The following is an 18,889-nucleotide window of genomic DNA, read 5'->3' as shown; positions in this document are numbered from 1 at the left end:
GCAAATTTCTCAACTTCATCACCCCACCTAGTTTTCTGCCATCCTCGACTGCGCTTCCCTTCTCTTGTTATCCATTCTGTAACTCTAATGGTCCACCGGTTATCCATCCTACGCATTACTTGGCCCGCCCAGCTCCATTTTTTCCTCTTAATGTCAACTAGAATATCGGCTATCCCCGTTTGCTCTCTGATCCACACCTCTCTCTTCTTGTCTCTTAACGTTACGCCTAACATTTTTCGTTCCATCGCTCTATGTGCGATGTATCACAGCCTTACAAACGAGGACCTAAGGTGCTCATAAACTGAGGACAGGTCTAGCCAATGGTTGACCGCGCATGCTGTCGTGCTCCTCGGTATATGGCAGGACTAAGGCACTGTCGTGACGCTAAATGTGTACCCACCGCGACCCAATGCAAATGGGGCAAAAACTCACGCTGGAGAAAGCATCCGTCCTAGTGTTTGGCAGCTGACGACGGGGTTACCATTGCTGACAGTGGGCGAGAACCGCGCTTTCTCCGCTTGTCTCTCGTTACCCTGTGCATAACAATCTCAGTTCTGACTCATTTACAGAATCGCACATGCGCCTTCATTCGAGAGATGTCATCTTCGGAGGAGACCAAGCGGGAAAAGTACCTTTCGTGTACTACTATATTTATTTATGTTCGTTCGATGTCTTCTACTGTATACAAATGACTGCATCGTACACAAGAAAAGTACTTTACTACACTGAAAAGGTTCTTTTCGGTGTGCATTGCCGTCCTGTCTTCATTCATATAATATTCTTGACAACTGTTCTACTAAACCCAGCATATTAATATCGATAGACTACAATGTAACGACGAAGCAACGACGGCAGCATGGCAGGCTGACCAGCGAAGGACGGGTTAGACCTCACTGCTCACACAGCAGTGACAAGTGCGAGAAACGACGAATGATATGTGTGGACAGCAAATTTCCCACATGCATGCGCAGTTGCCCTTTCGCCAGCTTCTGTTGCTTTGTTGCGTCGTTCAGCACTCCAAAGGAAGCGATCCGCTTTCCTTTCGAGTCCTCAAAAACGCTACCCAAGCACTGGTTTGTTCTCGAAAGCTCGCCTTGCATAAGCATCAGATGACTGTTGACATTCAGTCAGAGCCTACTACGTTTTCCTTGTGTTTTCCCATCTGTCGCGTTAGCGTATATTGATGGCGCCGGGATCCACTAAGATTCGTCGTTCTGCTGTGAGCACGAAGGTCGCAGGTTCGATTACCAGCCGTGGCTGTGAAATCCCGTGGGGGCGCAATGCCAAAAAAAAAAGAAAGAAAGAAAGAGAAGGAACACTTGTGCACCGTGCTATGGGAGAGCGCTAAAGAAACGAACAAAAGACGGTAGAACACCATCAGAATTGGAGGACGCTTAAGCTTCGCCTTTAAGAGTGGAACGCGATAGCATTCAAAGATTCCTGGCTTTCTATCAGGCTTTTTCTTGTATATTCAAATTACAATCCGGTGCTATCACGCCTGTAGGTTGTGGTTAAGTCGCACTTTACGATTTTTCTGACGGATTTTACTTTGAGAAATTCAATTTTTGTTCACTAATCCCTGGCGCCATGCGGAGGGCCTGTGTGGTCGGGGTGGTTCGGGATGAATTTCTCCGCCACGGATGCCCAGGACGCCGATGCTTACGCCGCCCCTGATGCCGCCACTGACGCCGACGCCGGCGCCGAATTCTCTGCGACACGGTGCCCTTAACGCTATCGCTTTAGTATAGCGACCCAAGTCTTTGCTTCTTTCTTTTTCTTTTCTTTCTTTGTCTTTCTTGCGGAACAAATCTAGAATTTTGGAATAGCTGGCTCTGACGTAACCTACATTCCCATGCTTCTGCGTGTAAAGGGAAAAAAAATACCGAGCTGGTCTAAATTAATACGGAGCCTGCCACAACCTTATCCCGACCCTTTCTCTGGGAAATTAAACCCCGTGAATTAATTTAATGACGCTCGAGTGATGCGATATACTCCAAATTTCACGGAAGCTAGCGGCCTTGCAGGTACGAGCACGTGTGTTCTGCTAGACATAACATGCGGAACACAGACCAAATATCGATTTGCAGAACGTTGCCGTCTTCTCGCAGCTGTATAACGCATTTTTTCCGGGTCAGGTAATGCTTACAGGAGACTGCGAATGACACATCGTCGATCCCTATAAACACTGTCTATACATCGTACGTTCCATCGTAAATCGCCCACCGGGTAAATGAAATAAGAGAGAGAGAGACGCTGGCCTTTCGCCGTACGGTTCCCTGCACACAGATGCTCGGCGTGTGCTGGCGCAGCTGTTTTGAAGTGAGACCTTCGCAGCGTGGCCAACGTGCGCGCCGCCACAGTTATGTTCCGCCTCACAAAATCGCGTGCAGCGTTCTGGAAGCTATAGCCAGCCGCGCTTAATTGGTGACATCTGCGCAAAGAAAAGTAGTGCAAGGCATTTTATTTTTGACGGAGCCTGTTTCGCATATTCGTCTTGGTCTGAAGTTCAAACCCATCACAGTGTTTATAGAGGAAGTTTACTATCACGCCGCGGTGCATGCACGTAGAGTCGTCTGCTTACTGTTTTCCAAGAGCAGACGACAGTTGCGAAACCCATCTTCAAAATCCGGCCGTACCTGACGGGCTAGCCAATTTCGGGAGCCGGACAAATTCTCTTAGCGCTAGAAAAACACAGCGTTTAAGGAAATTACTAACCCCGCAAATTGGGGTAGGGTGCGCTCGAAACAACGGCGCTAACCCATAAGGAACGGGAGATAATCTGTACAGAACTTTACTGCATATCGCACGACGATGATTATTGGTTCTAATCGCATCCTCTTTCAACAAAGTGGAGGCAGGCGCCCTCTCGTGAGCAACAGACGAATGTTCTAGCGGTTAGACGTCGCCCCTAGCCCTAGTGGTTCCGTTAGTTCGATAACCTAACACAGGTGCCGCGACAAATCCTTGCAACTGCTCTCTACTGACCCCTGTGTGGTCCTCCGATCTTGCAAAACGCGAGAAATAACGTCCGAATTACACAAAAAGAAGAATGAAAAGAAAGTAAGAAAGAAAAATATAGAGCGATTTAGAAACAGGCATGCCGCGGACGAACACACTGCCTTGGTCGGTTCGACCTTGCTATTGGCTCTAGCTTCAACAGCGCTGCATTATTTTGTACGAGACGCCGTCATAGGAGCGCGCAAAGAAAAGAAAAAAAAAAAGGGGAAAGAGCAGCTTCTCGGTGTTGGGTTCGCAGACGGTTGGCGGTTCGCGCGGCGTCGCCGGTCTACCACTTGTTGCGGGTTCCTTGCGTTATCTGCGCGCAAACCGCCAACACCCTCCTCCAGCAGTTCCGCTCCGCAACTCTGGTTTATCCGAGGCACCAGAAACCCCCAAGACTTCATCTCAGGAAGAATTAAACGGGCAGCGGTATCAAACCTCGGTCGTCTCTACGATCCGTCTACAACCTAAAGGTCATGGCGTACACTCCGGGTAAGTCTTGTTTACAATATCGAAGGCAGCGCCTACATCAGTGTCGGGCTACGTAAGAATATTAATACGTAAATAAAATTGAGGCTCGCCGGCTTCTGGCGTCGAAGTCGTCCGCGAAGTGAAGCCTTCTCGACTTCAGGCAATGCAGGCAGCGTTCACGGTTTTTCGAGTCTGGTTCCACCGAACAATCGAACGTGATCTCCACTTATTGTTTTTATTTTTTCGACACGCATGCCACAGCGATGTGTTATCTCTCAACACTTGCGATGATACAGATTATGCGGGCTGTAAGGTTGTAAACAGGGCACCGCAGATGTCTCAAAAGTGTGTTCCTGTCAGCTGCCACATGACAATTACGTAGCAATGAACGGTGAACTCACGTGCTACGTCACTTCTTTGTTCATGATAAAGCGGAATGGCAAGTGCGCTGTGTGTCAGAGAAAAAAAAAAGTACCGCCTTTCTCAGGCCTTTGCACGTAAGAAAGAGAGAGAAACAGCTGTGGGAGAACTTGCTTGCGCTTGTGATAGGCATGTCTAAAAATGTAAAATGAAAACGGAGGATAATGCAGTCCGAAAGTCATCTGCAAGGACAGGATTAATCGTTCTGCATTACTCATGCGTGTCATTAAAGACCAACACGGTGGCTGTATTAGACAGCAAGTGCTGCATCATGAGCAAGCGACAATCTGACGAAATTCCCGGCGTGTATACTTTTGGGTGTATGCGATAAAAACTAACACAACATTTATTTCAACGTGGTCCAGTTATACTCATTGGCGGCCTTCCGTGAGAGGCGTGAATGCTGCTCACGCTCTATAAGAAGAAAAGCGAAGATGACTCACAGCGGTGAGATAATACGTCTTAGTTTCTGCGGCATCCTGTTGAAAGCATGCAGGAACAACTTGCCTCGCGCCGTGAAGCCGTAAATATTGTTTTATTTCGCCTTCACCGCTAGTATAGTTTATGCCGACTGCTTAACCAACTGCGCAACATTTCTACTGCCAAGGGAATTCGGAGTGATTGAATCTAGCACTTTAGAAGGACGATTACTTCGAAAACTAATTGCAATATTTTTCCACTTTGAAGTTGTGAGAAAAATATAAAAATGGTTTACCTTAGACAAGTGCCTCGTCGAAAAATTTGTCATGCATAACTAAGGGAAATTCTAGTGATAAGGTGCCCGTTGCTGCAATTTTTGTAGTTGTTACTGCTGCTCCTACTGCTGCTGTTGTCGATGCTGTAGTTTTAAGCGAAGCTTTATAGGCTCACTAGCTGCAGCGGTGGTGGTGGTGGTGGTGGTGGTGGTGTTGTCACGCTGAAAAGTAGGCCGATCCTGGTGATAGTTCAGAAAGCGTCCAAGCCCAATGGCACATACCAGGGACAAAAAAGAAAGAAAGAAAGAAAGAAAGAAAGAAAGAAAGAAAGAAAGAAAGAAAGAAAGAAAGAAAGAAAGAAAGAAAGAAAGAAAGAAAGAAAGAAAGAAAGAAAGAAAGAAAGAAAGAAAGAAAGAAAGAAAGAAAGAAAGAAAGAAAGAAAGAAAGAAAGAAAGAGAAAATCACCAGCCCTTCACCTGTCAAGAAAATGGGGGTAAGCAAAGGTTGTCATGTGTGTACTTGACCTACTACTTTCCCTTCCCTTTCCTACTACTTTTCGTTCCCTTTCCTTCTACTTTGTTTCCTTTTCGTACAACTTTTCCTTCCGTTGCTTGGTACGTTTCCTTCCCTCGATGCATACATTTAATAAACGTTTATGTTTTATTACCGTGACATGTCGTGAACGTTACGTTACCCTGACGAAGGTCAGATACACACACGACAAGCTTCGCTTACCCTCATTTGCTCAACAGGGGAAAGGCTGGTGAACTTCTTTTCTGCTGCTAATTGCCCCGCTGCATTTGTAACTTTAAATTCAAATTAGGCTCTTCTTGTGTTGCTCTCGAGCACCTGTCTCACTTCTTTAGGTGTGAAGACAGCGGTGAAGCCCGCTAGAACAAGACCACTTTCACGCAAATAAGAAGAGCATAGCACATGCATTGATTGATTGATTGATTGATTGATTGATTGATTGATTGATTGATTGATTGATTGATTGATTGATTGATTGATTGATTGATTGATTGAAGCTAGCGTGGACTCCACCTGGAGCATGTCCATGGTCCCATTTGACCAACGGTGCTCGCCAGCTGCATTCTGTACACAAAGTAATAAGCAACTTCGCTCTTCACAAGTTCAGGCTATAAGTATGAGGCTTAGTTGTCAAGAAAAGCTGCACAATTGGAACCGTCTTGAAAGAAGACGTTAAGCCTGAGGATATTAAAATCTGCCACAGGGCGAAAGCTCGAGAGGGCTCGTCCTGGCCTAACATAACGGTGTTCTTAAAACAGTGCTATGGACGATGATGAAAAGTACACAAACGACAGAACGGGCTCTGAACTTCCAACTAGCGTTTATTTAACTAATTATTATTTAACTAACCAGCTACTTCATACATACTGCGCGTCAGGCACATAAGGCACACATCATTATACAAAAGACTGCACAAGTCATGTCAATTCCCGTTTCCAGATACCTGGAAAGAAATTACACTTCTTTTTTTTTTTTCGTGCTGCGCCAAAGGTAGATAGCTGACACACTGATCACCTGCTTTGCTTATATAACACGCTTCAACTATTTCACTTTCTGTCTTAGCTTTTCCTTTGCGTAAAAATTTGCGTTAGCAAACATGTCTATCCATGCACACTTTTTGCAGTGTTCAACCAAGCGGCTTCCGTATCCTTTTCAAACGTCATTATTGTGCCGTCTTGCCTTGTCGTTGAAGCACTGCCTGGTCTGTTCAATATAAACGCGCCCACAACGTATGGGTATTTCATACACATCATTTGACGTACATTGGGTGTATTTCGTCTGGTGATTAAACTCACACTGCATACGTTTCCGGTTCTTTCAAAGAATACACTGTCAACTACTTGCAAGGTGCGAAAGAAACTGCATATACATTGTGTCGGTTTGGTACTTTTTTTTAGATAGTGTGAAGGCCTTATGAAGGTACTGCATCACATGTCCACGTCTTTACATTCGTTTGTTTCGCGCTTCTTTGCCTGTTTTATTTTTGAAGCATAATGTTACACAAACAGACGAGATAACAGATGCTGAGAAACCTGCACACTTCAGTCTTTCTACTTGGCCGGACACACTAGGCTCGATCTGGTGATCACGTGATTTTCGTAAAGCTGCCTGAAGGCATGTGGTGACTGCTGCTTTTTTACCATTGACAGCGTTTGCATGTATTTCCCATTGTGTACGAATACCCTGTAAATTACTTTGTGTCATGAATGTTCTGCTTTTTTGCAAAGCACGAACTGGCCGCTGTCCTTTCCATCAAGCAACAACTTTTTTTTGCTATTCTTCTGAGTGACCTCTTTATAGTGTGTTAACTGAAATAAGTTCCTTATCTTTTTTTTTAATTATCCATCTCGGTATCGCTTCTTTATTAAATAGCTTATTTGATTATCCCAGGATGTATTAGAGGATCTTTAAAAACAATGCTAAGGCACTCAACCTCTTCAGCAATTCCAAGTTTTCTCGAGCTTATTGTTTTCTTATCACGCGGCAAAATTAATTTGCTTTAGGATCAAAATATAACATTTTCTTTAATTCTCATTAATCCGCATTCCACCAGAGGCAACGCCACTTTTACATATCTCTCATAGTGTTGTTGCAACAGATAACTTCGTTGATGTCGTTACCTTAAAAGAATATACTAGAATAATCAGCGTATATATTTGACGGCGACATGTTAACCGAATCAGGAAAATATTACTTTAAAAAAAAACATGCTGATTGCAACTTCAAACGCTCCTTTATGACTGCGCAATGCTTTCGTGGACGTAGATATAAATCGTACCTGGGTTTAGTATCACCTGCAAACCCATGAGATGTATGCACGCGTGCACATAAAGGTACATGCCGCCCAATCTGCAAATTACCCTCTCCATTCGCAAGTACACGGGCTTCATGGTGCCCTCAGTAATATGGCGCCTGTCCGGCTTCCATTTTCCAATCGTTTCTCCACTAATGAACTCTGTCCCATATAGCGTATGCTTATACTATACTTACGATAGATGCGATGCTAAATAAACGACTACGTAATGACACCTATCTGCAATGTCTGTATCTTGATACTTGTGCGTAGACTCACCTGCAAACCCGCGAGATGTCAAAAATGCCTCATGCGACAAAATACGCGACACTTGCACATCAGCAAAGACAAGGTGTCTTACTAGATCATGACTTCGAAGCCGCAATTTTTTAGGGAAGCCTGGCGTAGCTCCAATCTGCTCAATTAAATACACACAGTGCTCTCCCGCCAAGACGAGATGATTCCCCTAGTTATGCAGACACATAGTCAGAGCTTCATGGTGCCCTCGAAGTACTTGATATGGCGTCAGCTTTTGCGTCGCTGTCGTCTTTCATTGCTTCCGAATTATTCGCCTTAATTTCGTTTTTTCTCCACTAAAATGAACTGACTGCCCTCCCTGTATAAAATAAATAGTAACATGATACACGACTTGTTTCTCCTGCTAACGTCACTCCGTGAACCGCAAGAGCTATGCGTACTACAGGCGTAGGGCTGCGCGGAGCAGACGACAAAACGGATAGGCAAGCAGGCGCCGCGAGAGAGCCCCCGCGCCTTTGCTCCTCTCCGCTGCAGAGTTTTTCTTAAGTCGTAGCGCCGTCTGGCGAACACGCTGTGAAGCAGGAGCCGGCGTTGCAAATCCAGACGAGCGGAGTCGGCGCTCCTGTCTTATCTTACTCCGTGGTAATGACACATAGAGCACACATCACAAGCGCCTACTTAAGCTCCACAATGTTTCGCAGCTGAGCTAGTCGACTCCTACTATTCCAAGATTCAGCGGACACTTATTTTATTTTTTTTTTTTGACAACATGGAAGCATAGAAGAATATGTCAGCAGTGTGTCGTCTTCTTTGCTTTCATGTTGTCAAAAGTCACTCCAGTAAATTTCTAACCGTACTTCCAAATTCCTCCACAAACACCAACTGTCGGAAGTTGGCGCTTGTAAGTTTCCGTTCTTTGTTCTCCTAAGGCCTCTTTTATTTCCCGCCATTGCATTTATTCATTATAGCTATCGAAAGGCGCAAAAAAAAAAACACACAGCACACAAGAGAAGACAACGGGACAGAGAGCCCTGTCCCATTGTCTTCTCGTGTATGCTGTGTGTGTGTGTAGTTTTCTTTTGGCGCCTTAAGATAGTTATAATGCATAGATACCAACTTGCTCAACTTGAAGTTCTCTTGCATTAAATTTATTGTATCGATGTACCAACTATCCCGAGCGGCAGTACTATTGAATCCTTCTATACAACTGCTCTTGCCACTCCTGCCAAGCTGGAGTTCTATACCTACGACGACATTCAGAAATAAGTGTTCCTTGCGTTCCGCTTACAGCCCCAACCCCGAGCGTGATAGTGGTGCCTACACAGTCGCTGACAGCCACGCCGATGCTGATGCGCTGCCCCCACTGCGGTCATGAAATTATGACGCAGACAAAGAAGACGGTTGGCGTGTGCACCTACGTCATGGTCGGAGTGTGCTGCTTCTTCTGGTCAGTAACACGTGTTCTGGGGAATCCTTTCTTTTTTTGACCATATTATAGTGATTTTTGTAGCTTGTTGTAACTTGTATATTATGATGTACTTATTGTATGAAATGCAGTTGTGCTTTTTATGCAGCTTTTCTTTCTTTTTTCTTTTTCTGAGTAACGTGATGCTGGTCACAGTGTAGTTACCTTATTATGACACACGGATTGCAGGAAGTATCGCGATCAGACTTTTGGCTGTGCGGCTTACACGTTTATCTATTCTTTGAAATTTGTTGTTCATACTTATGGAAGCGTAAGAATGAAAATGAAACGCAAATGCCTGCAGGCCTTCTTCGTGAAGAAGCTGTAGGCTGGTCTGTCGGTATCCCTGCCCTTCTAACCACTTTCTCTCTTGCGGTGTTTGTCCCTGAACATACAGCCGCAGCAGATGGCGAGCACCTGCTGAAGACGTTGGGGCAGTGCACTTTTGGGCACCTCGCTGGGCCGCAACCTGGGTCTGGGCCACAACCTGGGTCGCAAACTGGGCCCCAGACCCAGGTCCTGCAAACTGCCCAGCCCGAAGTCTCTGGAGTGAAGCTTGTTGCCGCGCAATGGAAAGAAAATTGCCTTGACTTGAGAAGCACTGACCGAGTTCATTTCTGAGATGTCAATCAATCGAGAGACCAGATCGACTAAAGTAATCATTCAGGCATTATTTATTTATTTATTTATTTATTTATTTATTTATTTATTTATTTATTTATTTATTTATTTATTTATTTATTTATTTATTTATTTATTACAGCAAAATTGGAAAGTGGGGCTACACAAATTTGGAGAGAATAAAAAAGAAAAGACAGGAAAGCTAGAAGAAACTAACAACAAGCGTTCTCACAGTGAGCAAAGTTTTTAGACCGTGGTCATACCCCGATCACCAGAGGTTGATCAGGTTGATGTGTGAATATGGATGTTGTATCTCTGTATACTCCAGCGGACTCCTTCCCTTCTGTTTGATGGTTAACCATCCCAGTACCGGATTATGCTGTCGGAGCTGGTACCTGTAGATAAACTCTTTGTGTGCTTGTGACGAGTTCATGAGTATACAGTGCTTGTCGATATTTCCTTCTTGCTTTTTTTTTTTCTGTCTGAGTAATGTGTTTGGTATTATGGGGTCAAACGCCCTAACGAAGCCTACCTTCCTGTTTTTGTCCATCTAAAATCTAAACAAAATAAAGCACTACGCGCGTGAACACAAATGGGCAGGTGCCAAATTTATCAGGTGACAACAAGTACGGGAAACGACGACATTAACAGGTCATGAGAGCACATATATTTTCACCACGGATATCAGTACCGGAATGACGTTATAGTATTTTGTACACTCATCACAAGGCCCACACTAACCATCTAACGCGCCATGGTGGCTTCGCGGCTATAGCTCCGCGCACGCTAATCACGAGGTCCCTGATTCGATTTCCGACAACGGCTGCCGCATTTCAATGGGGACGGAATGCAAAAGTGTTCGTGCACCGTGCTCTGGGCGCACGTTAAAGAACCCCGGGTGGACGAAATTAATCCGGAGTCCCCCCACTACGACGTACCTCATAATCAGATCATGGCTTCGGCACGTAAAGCCGCATAATTTATTAAATTTTTTTACGCTAGCCTTTTCGTGGTTTCCTTGTACATAGGTCGACAAACTTCTCTAGCACGCGCGAACAACGTTCTCAGGACTGTGCTGGCGATATAGTAAGATTTCATGTGGCACAAAATCGGCTGTACGTGAGGTTGCGTGACTACATTTACAGTTTCCATTGATTTCTCTCGATCCGGTGGTTCGCTTAAGCTTTGGCAGCTGCTTCCGCCCTCGGGAGTGTGTTCTAGACAAATGTGTTGACCTCTGTACATATGGTTGTTGTTGTTGTTTTTGTTATTGTTGTCTATGTTGTTGTTGGTGGTGTTTTTTGTAGTTGTTGTTATGTTCCTTTTCAAAAAACCGTGCTCGCGTGTGTGCAGTTTACCCTGCTTCTGGCTGCCGCTTGTGGTGGACGCGTGGAAGGACACCGCCCACAGCTGCCCCAACTGTCACATTACGCTGGGGGAACGCCGGATGCTGTGAACACAACGGGACACCAGCCGCCGCCGCCGCCGCCGCTTACGTAGACAGGAAACGGCGCAGAGACATGACGCGGCTTCTGCTGCACGTTCGCGACGACGGCGATCACGTGCGCCGGAAGCAGCGGCGACGATCACGTGTCTGCGCTAAGCCTCGCGCGAGTTTGTCACCTTCACGTACGAGCGGCCACTCGTGGACTCTGCGTTTTGCGCGCAGCGTGTGAAGAGGGTAGAGGTGTGCGTGCAATGGCTTGTTCCCACTGCTGTATTCGTCCGTCTCGTATCGTCAGCGTCACACAAACACACATAGAGAAAGGTAGGGATTCGCGTCCAGTCGGCCTGTCACACTGAGATTCGTGAGCAGCGCTAAAAAGACGAGGACAGGCGTAAGAACGACAACACACGTTCTTATATCCGTCCTCGTCTTTTTTAGCGCTACTTGGGATCCCAGTATGACACGTGGGGAAGACGCGAGGGAAAACTGCCTTGCACCTTAATTTTTCCTCGCACTAAACTTGTCCTCGGCCTTCCGCATTTCTGTGGAACTAGTATGTATGGTTGCAATATAGAAAATGTACGATGGTTTGATTTCAGAAAGAAAGCAATTAAGTGAACGTAAAGGCCACGCGCTTCCAGTAAATTTCATTTCAATTTAATAAATTCAGTTCAGCACTAGTCAGCTTGCAGTGTCTGGAAAGATAAGAATTATTAGAAATGTACAGCTAATGCGCCGATTAAGATTTTTTTTTATTTCGTTTGTTCCATGAGCTTCAGGCTAACACTAAACCGAGTCTGAACTTTTTTGAAAGAAAATGAGTGAAAGCACATAGTTACAAATATTACGAATCTGTCAATGTGAGGAGGAGACGGCTGGAAATTGTTATTTTATGTACGTTCGTTAACGCGCGGAGGTATGTTCCGCCGAGAACTCAATAAACAATTTGTACCTGCAGAAATAAATCCTAAGCTATCTTCATAAATTTGTTTGCATGACTGGAGCAAAAAGGCGAAAGACAAATAAAAAAAAACGGTTAAGTATTCCTAATGGGTGCGCAGAACCATTTTGCGTCGTTTGTACGAAATTCAAACCACTATAACGTACACCGCACGCCCAATTAATAAATCATTCTTGTTTTTTTTTTTCGGACATACGTATTTATTTGCGCGGAAATATCATGAGGGGCCGGCTAAAAAAGTCAAGTAATCGTTGATTCCATAGATAATCAATTATATCAGTTCAGAAACTACGTTCCCAACTGCGCGTGCCGATCTGAGGGGTGTCAATGAAACTTCGCGTTGACTATCTATCACCTGCAACGTAAATAGTGCTCAAAGTGGCAAATCAGGCCGCAAAAGAAAACTGTTAATAGGAAGTGCTGTTCATTTGCTTCTGCTTATGCAATAGGCGTTGTGCTTGTACAGAATTCAATATTTCGGTTAATTCGATCCCGGCCGGCACCTATACATTTTTATGGGCCCAAAGGTTCTTTATTCGGATCCTAAAATTGGCATTCGCCGGATAGTTCGAACTTGACCAGTCTGCATGCACGTGCCTGGCCATTATGGTGACCCCACTAACGACCCCTTTAGTGCCAGCGTCTGCATCGGCATAGCTTAGGGAACAGTGAATGCGTTGAACAAACGTCATCTAGCTCCCGTCGAAAATGCTTATTCATGGCCCGCCCTACGAAAATTTTCAAGCAATAACGGTAGCTATTCTGATTACGCAATGTCAAGCAATGTCTGATTAGGGTATTTAGCCGACTTTAACGCGCGGATAATTGGTCGGATAATTGCCTGAGCGGTACAACCGGATACGAAACCAAAACCGCCTTCATGGCGTTGGTATTGTTACGTCTCAACCTGGACGAGCGTGTACCTTGGACGTTTCCCACGAGGCAGCCCCTTTCATCAGCGTCGCCCAGATGGCGACAGTGCCCGACACCGACGGTCACGGGCAGACAAGCGTCCCAAATCGGCAGTGCACATCCTTTGGGTGTTGCCCCGAGGCAGCCCCTTTCATCAGCGCCGGCCAGACGGCGACAGAGGCCGACACCGACCATGACAAGCTGACCGCCACGGAGATGCCACGGATTGATGCGAGAGGACAACTTCGAGGAATTACTACCGTGGCGGCGACGATATCAGTTTCCAAGATGTCCACGGAGTTTCAGTAAATGCGAGGGTCGAGGATGCAACATTAGAGGCAGAGTTCTGTGAACAATACAACCCCTCTGATTGGTTGCGCAAGGTCATCAGATACCCTAGTCGGTTCAACTAAATCGCTATATAAGAAAAGTACCGCCATCCTTTGACAAACCCCGCTTCTGATTGGTTGCACCAAGGTCATCAGATTCCCTAGTCGGGTCAACTAGGGAAGACGACTGCTTGATAAGCGGAGACATTTGGTTCAGTGGGTGGTCTGACGTGTCCTGAGGCGAACTCCTGACGTTTACTACGCTCCTGATGGAGTGGACTTCCGTACCAGGGGCCAGTGTACATAATGTAAATTAAACCATTTTCCTTATTCCTACTACTGGACGTACTCGTCAATGGGCTTTAGGGATTCCTTGCCCAAACGCCACCTCGAGCCGCAACAGTGTGCTTTACCGCATAACACAAATGTACTGCGGAGAAGGTGACTTTAAAACTATGTGGCAAGGCTGACTTTAGGAAACCGACCGCCATTGTGCAACACATGTTAGTACCTTGACAATTTCTCTTGCTAAAAATCGAGTGCGCGTTAAATTTCTACTTTGCTTAGCAGCTATAATATAATTTCTATGTTGGTTTTCTATTTTGGACACATAGAAAATGGGCGCGCGTTTGATTCGGGGGCGTGTTAGACTCAGGCAAATACTGCCAAATTAATCGGCGATGTGTTTTGGCGTTTTCTGCGTCTTGTTTAATTCGACCCGCCGGATAATTCGATCAATTTCGTCGATCCCGTCAGGCCCGAAATAACGAAAGTCGACTGTAGATAATTCATGGATCTATTTTCTTTGTTTGCAGTTTCTCTTGAAAGATATGGCTTTATAGTTAGTGTTGCAGACGACCGTTGATGCGAGGGTTAGCAGACTCTTTTCGCCAATCACTGTGTCTGGATTCTGAAACATGGGGCCTCTGTGGAGTTCCACAAGTGGCTGAACGCCGGCTGAGTCAAACGTTTGTCGCTGGTGACGCAATATCCGCTAGAGATATTGAGAGGAAGTTTCTGCATGGTGTAGACTTCCGTAAGAAAAAGAAAAGAAAATGTGCATTTCCGACGAAGATGTTGCGGGAAGAGGAAATGAAGCAGACGACCGCCGGCGTTCGCAAATGGCGACTGCAGGCAACAGCGTAAAGCAACGCGTAGATATTTTGTTTGCGCGTGCTTGTGGGATGTTGACTCCGTCAACCCACTTTCCGAAGTCCGTGTAAACGGGATCGGGCCGCGCGGTTTCGGTTTGCCTGACTTCAAACTCAGCCTGCTGACGTCGAATTAGGGTAAACGAAGTTGCATAGATGATTCACGTTCTGCAGTTCATGATATGGAATGAGATGTGTTGAGAAAATGTCTTTTAATTAACCGTTTAACTCCCAAGTTCTTTCATAAGAAAGTATATGACATTAAAATTTTTAATACCCCAGCAAATTATTGCACGTTCTATCCGGATTAGAGAAATCAATTACATGGGCGGTTTATCTTTCATATTCACCCTCAATTTTATTGATAGACACCCGCTCGGAAAAACAGACTTTCCCTCAGCAGAAGGTGCAAAGCTCGACAGCGCAAGTATCTGAACAGATACTTGCGAACTGCGTTGAGGAACGCAGCTTGTCTCGGCAAGCAAAGGAGAAGCTGCGCCTCGGACGAATACAGTTCGCCTTTGGCGATATCGGCACAAATAACAAAGACGAGTACCACTCGGGATCGGCAGTTGAAGCGTTAAAGAAAGATGGTGCAAGAGGTAACCTTGTGCTTACGTGCGTGGTTCACGTTCAACAACAAATTGGGCTGTGGACCCGCGCGCGGACCTACACCTCAGTTCAAGAAATTCGGGTCGGTTTCCGATTCTGCGGCCACCGCGATAACGGCGCGACGACGGCGACAGCGTGCCGGTGGCGGCCGGAAATGGCACGGCGGCGATACGACGAAGATGGTGACACGGTGACGACACTATCCGAAGACAGCACGACGTCTCACTCGTCGTGCATGTGCGACCGAATCTATCTGCCGACTTCTGCCAAAGAAACGTGATGACTATAGCTTCAAGAGGTTTGCTTGGCAGCATGCCTAGCACCATATGGGGTGTGATGAAAAATGAAATTATGTGAATAGTGCGCAGATTGTTGGGGGTTGTGTGTTCTCATGTGTAATCTAATCAGTACATCTGTTATGAGAGTGTAACGCGGGGTTGTGAAATCCAGCTGGTATTAGAAATTCAACATGCATTGTACTCGCTTTCGACCTTTTTGACGAATGAATTACTGCTGACAGACTACGCTTTGCATCGGTAAGACGGATTAACTGGCGGTTTTAATTTCAACATTCTTTGTGGCTGAGCTTCATCCTATGCCCATGAAAACAGGGGTGGCCGATGCCGAACTTCACCGCCAGCATCGACAAAAAGGAAAAAAAAAAAACATCCGGGGTGCTGTTCTGGAAATTGTCAAATTCCGCCAGTGTTTACGTATTGCGCCAATCACAAAAGGCGAAATCGCCCTGCGAACCAATCAGAGATTACAGGATGATGAAACTGACAATATGGCAGGATTTGACAGTGCCCAGAATGATATCCTGCACGCCCGAAGCCCGAATCTTCATTGTCCTCTTCTGAAATTCTGCATTTCAACATTGCCAAAAATAATAGGTGTTGCCTAACTAAAAACTATAAAGTCCCGCGTACAAGACTGCATAATCGGTGAATTATAACGTACAGGTACCTGTATTTCTTATCAGTCCCAGAAATCCCCGTACAGAGTTTCTTAATTCTCTCCTTCATCGATCCTTCCCGATGGTCACCTGCCATATCCTTAGAAGGTTAAGAAGAAGAGAAGAAGGATTAGTGGCCGGCACGCACACTCCCACAACGTTTCTCGCTTACTCTTGAAGCTCGGAACGTGTATATGCGTAAGACAAGAAGGCTGTCGCCGATACCGAAGCAACCCAAGAAATCGTCGCGGAGCCAATGGCGCAGCCCTCGGACCAGTACGAGGAGGAGCCTGCTGAGGCCGACCCCGCGGCTCCCTTCCATGGTTCAGGCTACCCGGCCACCTCCGACGAAGAAGAGGAGAGCTTCGCCGAGGAGACAGACCTAGAAGAGGAGCAACGCGTCTGGTACGTCGACACCTTCAAGGTGTGGGCCATCTGCTGCCCACTCGCCGCCATAATCACTGTGCCGCTGGGGTTCCTGCTCATGAGTGGCAGGGCCGTCAGTGCCGCCGGACAGATCATCTGCCAACGGCCAACGCCGACTCTTCCCGGCAACGTCACCAAAGTGCGCGCCACCGACTTTAGTCAGCGAGTGTCGTCCGCCTACTTCCCCACCGTCGTCGTCCATCTATTGCCTCTACAACAACTCGCGCTACAGCAACGCCCTCGGCGACGACTTCCTACCCATGCACCTCTCGTTCGCGTTGTGCACGAACCTAATCTACTGGTCCGTGAGCCTGGCGGACAGCATGGTGAGCAGCAGACAGCCCAAGTTCGACAGTGCCTACGGACTCGCAAAACTGCGCGAGATCAGCCTGCGCCAGACCTCCACTGCTGACAACAAGCTGCTGATGACCCTGGGCGGATACCCCGAGGACAGCGTGTATTTCCACCACCTCGGAACGGACGCTGTGTTACGGCACAGAATGGTCTTTCACGTCTTGAATCAGACCGCGCGCTACCATCTCAACGGCACCAACATCCACTGGGTAAAAGACTACGATTTCTGCGAGACGGGCTTCAGCTACGCGCGGTGGAAGACACTCGGCCACTTCGTGAGCGATATCGCGGCTCTGGCGAGCCTGAATCACTTCGACGGCCCGTTTTACGTGACCCTCATGATAGACCCGTTCGATCGTCCCGACAACGCATACCTTAAGGAACTTGCGGGAAAGGTTGACTTGGTGTTCTGGAACACTCACCTGATACGTCCACGGCGCAACTCCCTGCCGGAGTACTGCGGACACACGGTGAAAATGGTTGAGCAGTTCGTGGATGAGGTCAGCCCTCTCCTGGTGAAAAATGATAATGCCGGTATGTGCGTCAGTGCAACGGTCGCGCTGCAGGCGTGGACTTCGCCCACCGATGCGTCTCCCTTGCCAGCGCAGGCGGTCTCCGGGATGGAGGGAAGGGTGTCAGTGTCCGAAGTGTGTCGCCTGAAGAGCAAGATCCTAAACATGACGGCGGATCTCAATAACGGCTGCTACGTGTATAATACTACGGACGGCGGCGCCAAATACTTCGCTTATGACACTCGCACTGCCTTGAAAAGGAAGCTTACGGTTAACAAGCAGGTGACGTGCGTAGTGCTCCACGACCTTGATTTCGACAACTTTTCAACAGAATGCGGTGCTTATAACCACACTTTCTTGATGAGTTCATATTTTAGCGATGTCGCGACGAATCGAACCGCATTCGACATTTCAGAATATTTTCCTCCCAAATAGCGACTATTCTCACCTACTATTGCATGATTTATATATTTTTTTATCAGAAATTAAAGCGTACCAGTTTTTATCCCACAGCATTGTGAAACTTGATCAACAGGCTACTAACACCTAAGTGCATGCATTTCTCTGATTGCGCCTACATTCGCTTGTTTTCGATTATGCGTCTGTACTAGCTGTACGTGTATACTGTGTTGTGGGTCATCGCCTGATTGCACATTTATTTTGTTGCGCCGTTGAAAGATAGCGCTGCGAGGAATTTTGTTACCGATTCCTCCAACCACGTAACGTGTAATGATTTAAGAAATTGAGATTCTTTGTGCGAAGAAAACGCTTTGGCTTGTGGGCCAGCCTTCGTCAAAGTGGTTTGTGACAAGAAGTCGTCATTTTTTTTTAATTTAACATTTGTAAAATGGTGCTACACGTGTTCATAATTATATATGACAGTATTTCGATACGATTTAGCTATCCATGACCCATGAATACAAGCTTGCACTGCAGAGACAATGACATAACGTCCGCCGTTAATCGGCGGAAGTGTGATGGGAAATACGTGCAGTCGTATACGCATGCGCAGGAGAAGTGTTGCTAGCGTGTATCTATAGCTTTGCTGAAGCTGCCGGCAATCGCTCAGTCAGAGAGCTTCTTATGAATTGCGGTAGCGTCCGACATAACACATAAAGCGAAAGACTAACGGCGAAGATGTATTAGAACTGGGCGCACCATCCACTGCGCGTCATCCCTTGCCCGTTCACACGGCTGAGTGACTTGAGGAGCCGAAACACGCGTCTAAATATACGGTGTATTCGCGGGAACGCAATGTCATTCATGTGCATTACCCGAAGACAACAGACTTGTGTACCTCGCCATAGACACGCAACGCCTTCAGCACGTGATCACTCTGAAATGCTGCCTCTCCTTTCTCACTCGAGCCCTCTCTTTCCCTTCCCCCTCCCCATATGTTGAAATGGACAAAGCCTTTCTCCTGCCTTCTCTCTCTCTATCTCTCTCTCTCTCTACAGCGCACCAAGATATGTCGCA

General features: G+C 46.5%; 1 protein-coding gene across 2 annotated transcripts; it reads left to right on the top strand.

Moving 5' to 3' along the window:
* The first annotated feature begins 3,213 nt into the window (after positions 1 to 3,213).
* Positions 3,214 to 12,348, top strand: LOC119460882 (lipopolysaccharide-induced tumor necrosis factor-alpha factor homolog). 2 transcript variants are annotated; one of them, XM_049672215.1, is made up of 4 exons: positions 3,214 to 3,492; positions 5,615 to 5,692; positions 8,959 to 9,115; positions 11,108 to 12,348. In XM_049672215.1, exons 1-4 carry the CDS (start codon positions 3,477 to 3,479, stop codon positions 11,208 to 11,210), a joined length of 354 nt encoding a protein of 117 aa, XP_049528172.1. In that variant the 5' UTR covers positions 3,214 to 3,476; the 3' UTR covers positions 11,211 to 12,348. The 2 variants fall into 2 exon arrangements, with proteins under 2 accessions (XP_049528172.1, XP_037577924.1); XM_037721996.2 differs by lacking the exon at positions 5,615 to 5,692 and having other exon boundaries at positions 3,231 to 3,492.
* The last annotated feature ends 6,541 nt before the right edge of the window (positions 12,349 to 18,889 follow it).

This window comes from Dermacentor silvarum, chromosome 8 (assembly GCF_013339745.2).
Source record: "Dermacentor silvarum isolate Dsil-2018 chromosome 8, BIME_Dsil_1.4, whole genome shotgun sequence".
Classification (NCBI taxonomy): Eukaryota; Metazoa; Arthropoda; class Arachnida; order Ixodida; family Ixodidae; genus Dermacentor; species Dermacentor silvarum.
Note: the sequence above shows the minus strand (reverse complement) of the source record. Positions and strands in the feature narration are given on the sequence as shown.

Excerpts from the sequence above, each read along its gene's own strand:
- LOC119460882 (XM_049672215.1), top strand. Across the intron at positions 5,693-8,958 it reads AGCTGCATTCTGTACACAAA|CCCCAACCCCGAGCGTGATA; the intron begins GTAATAAGCAAC and ends TTCCGCTTACAG. Across the intron at positions 9,116-11,107 it reads GGAGTGTGCTGCTTCTTCTG|TTTACCCTGCTTCTGGCTGC; the intron begins GTCAGTAACACG and ends GCGTGTGTGCAG.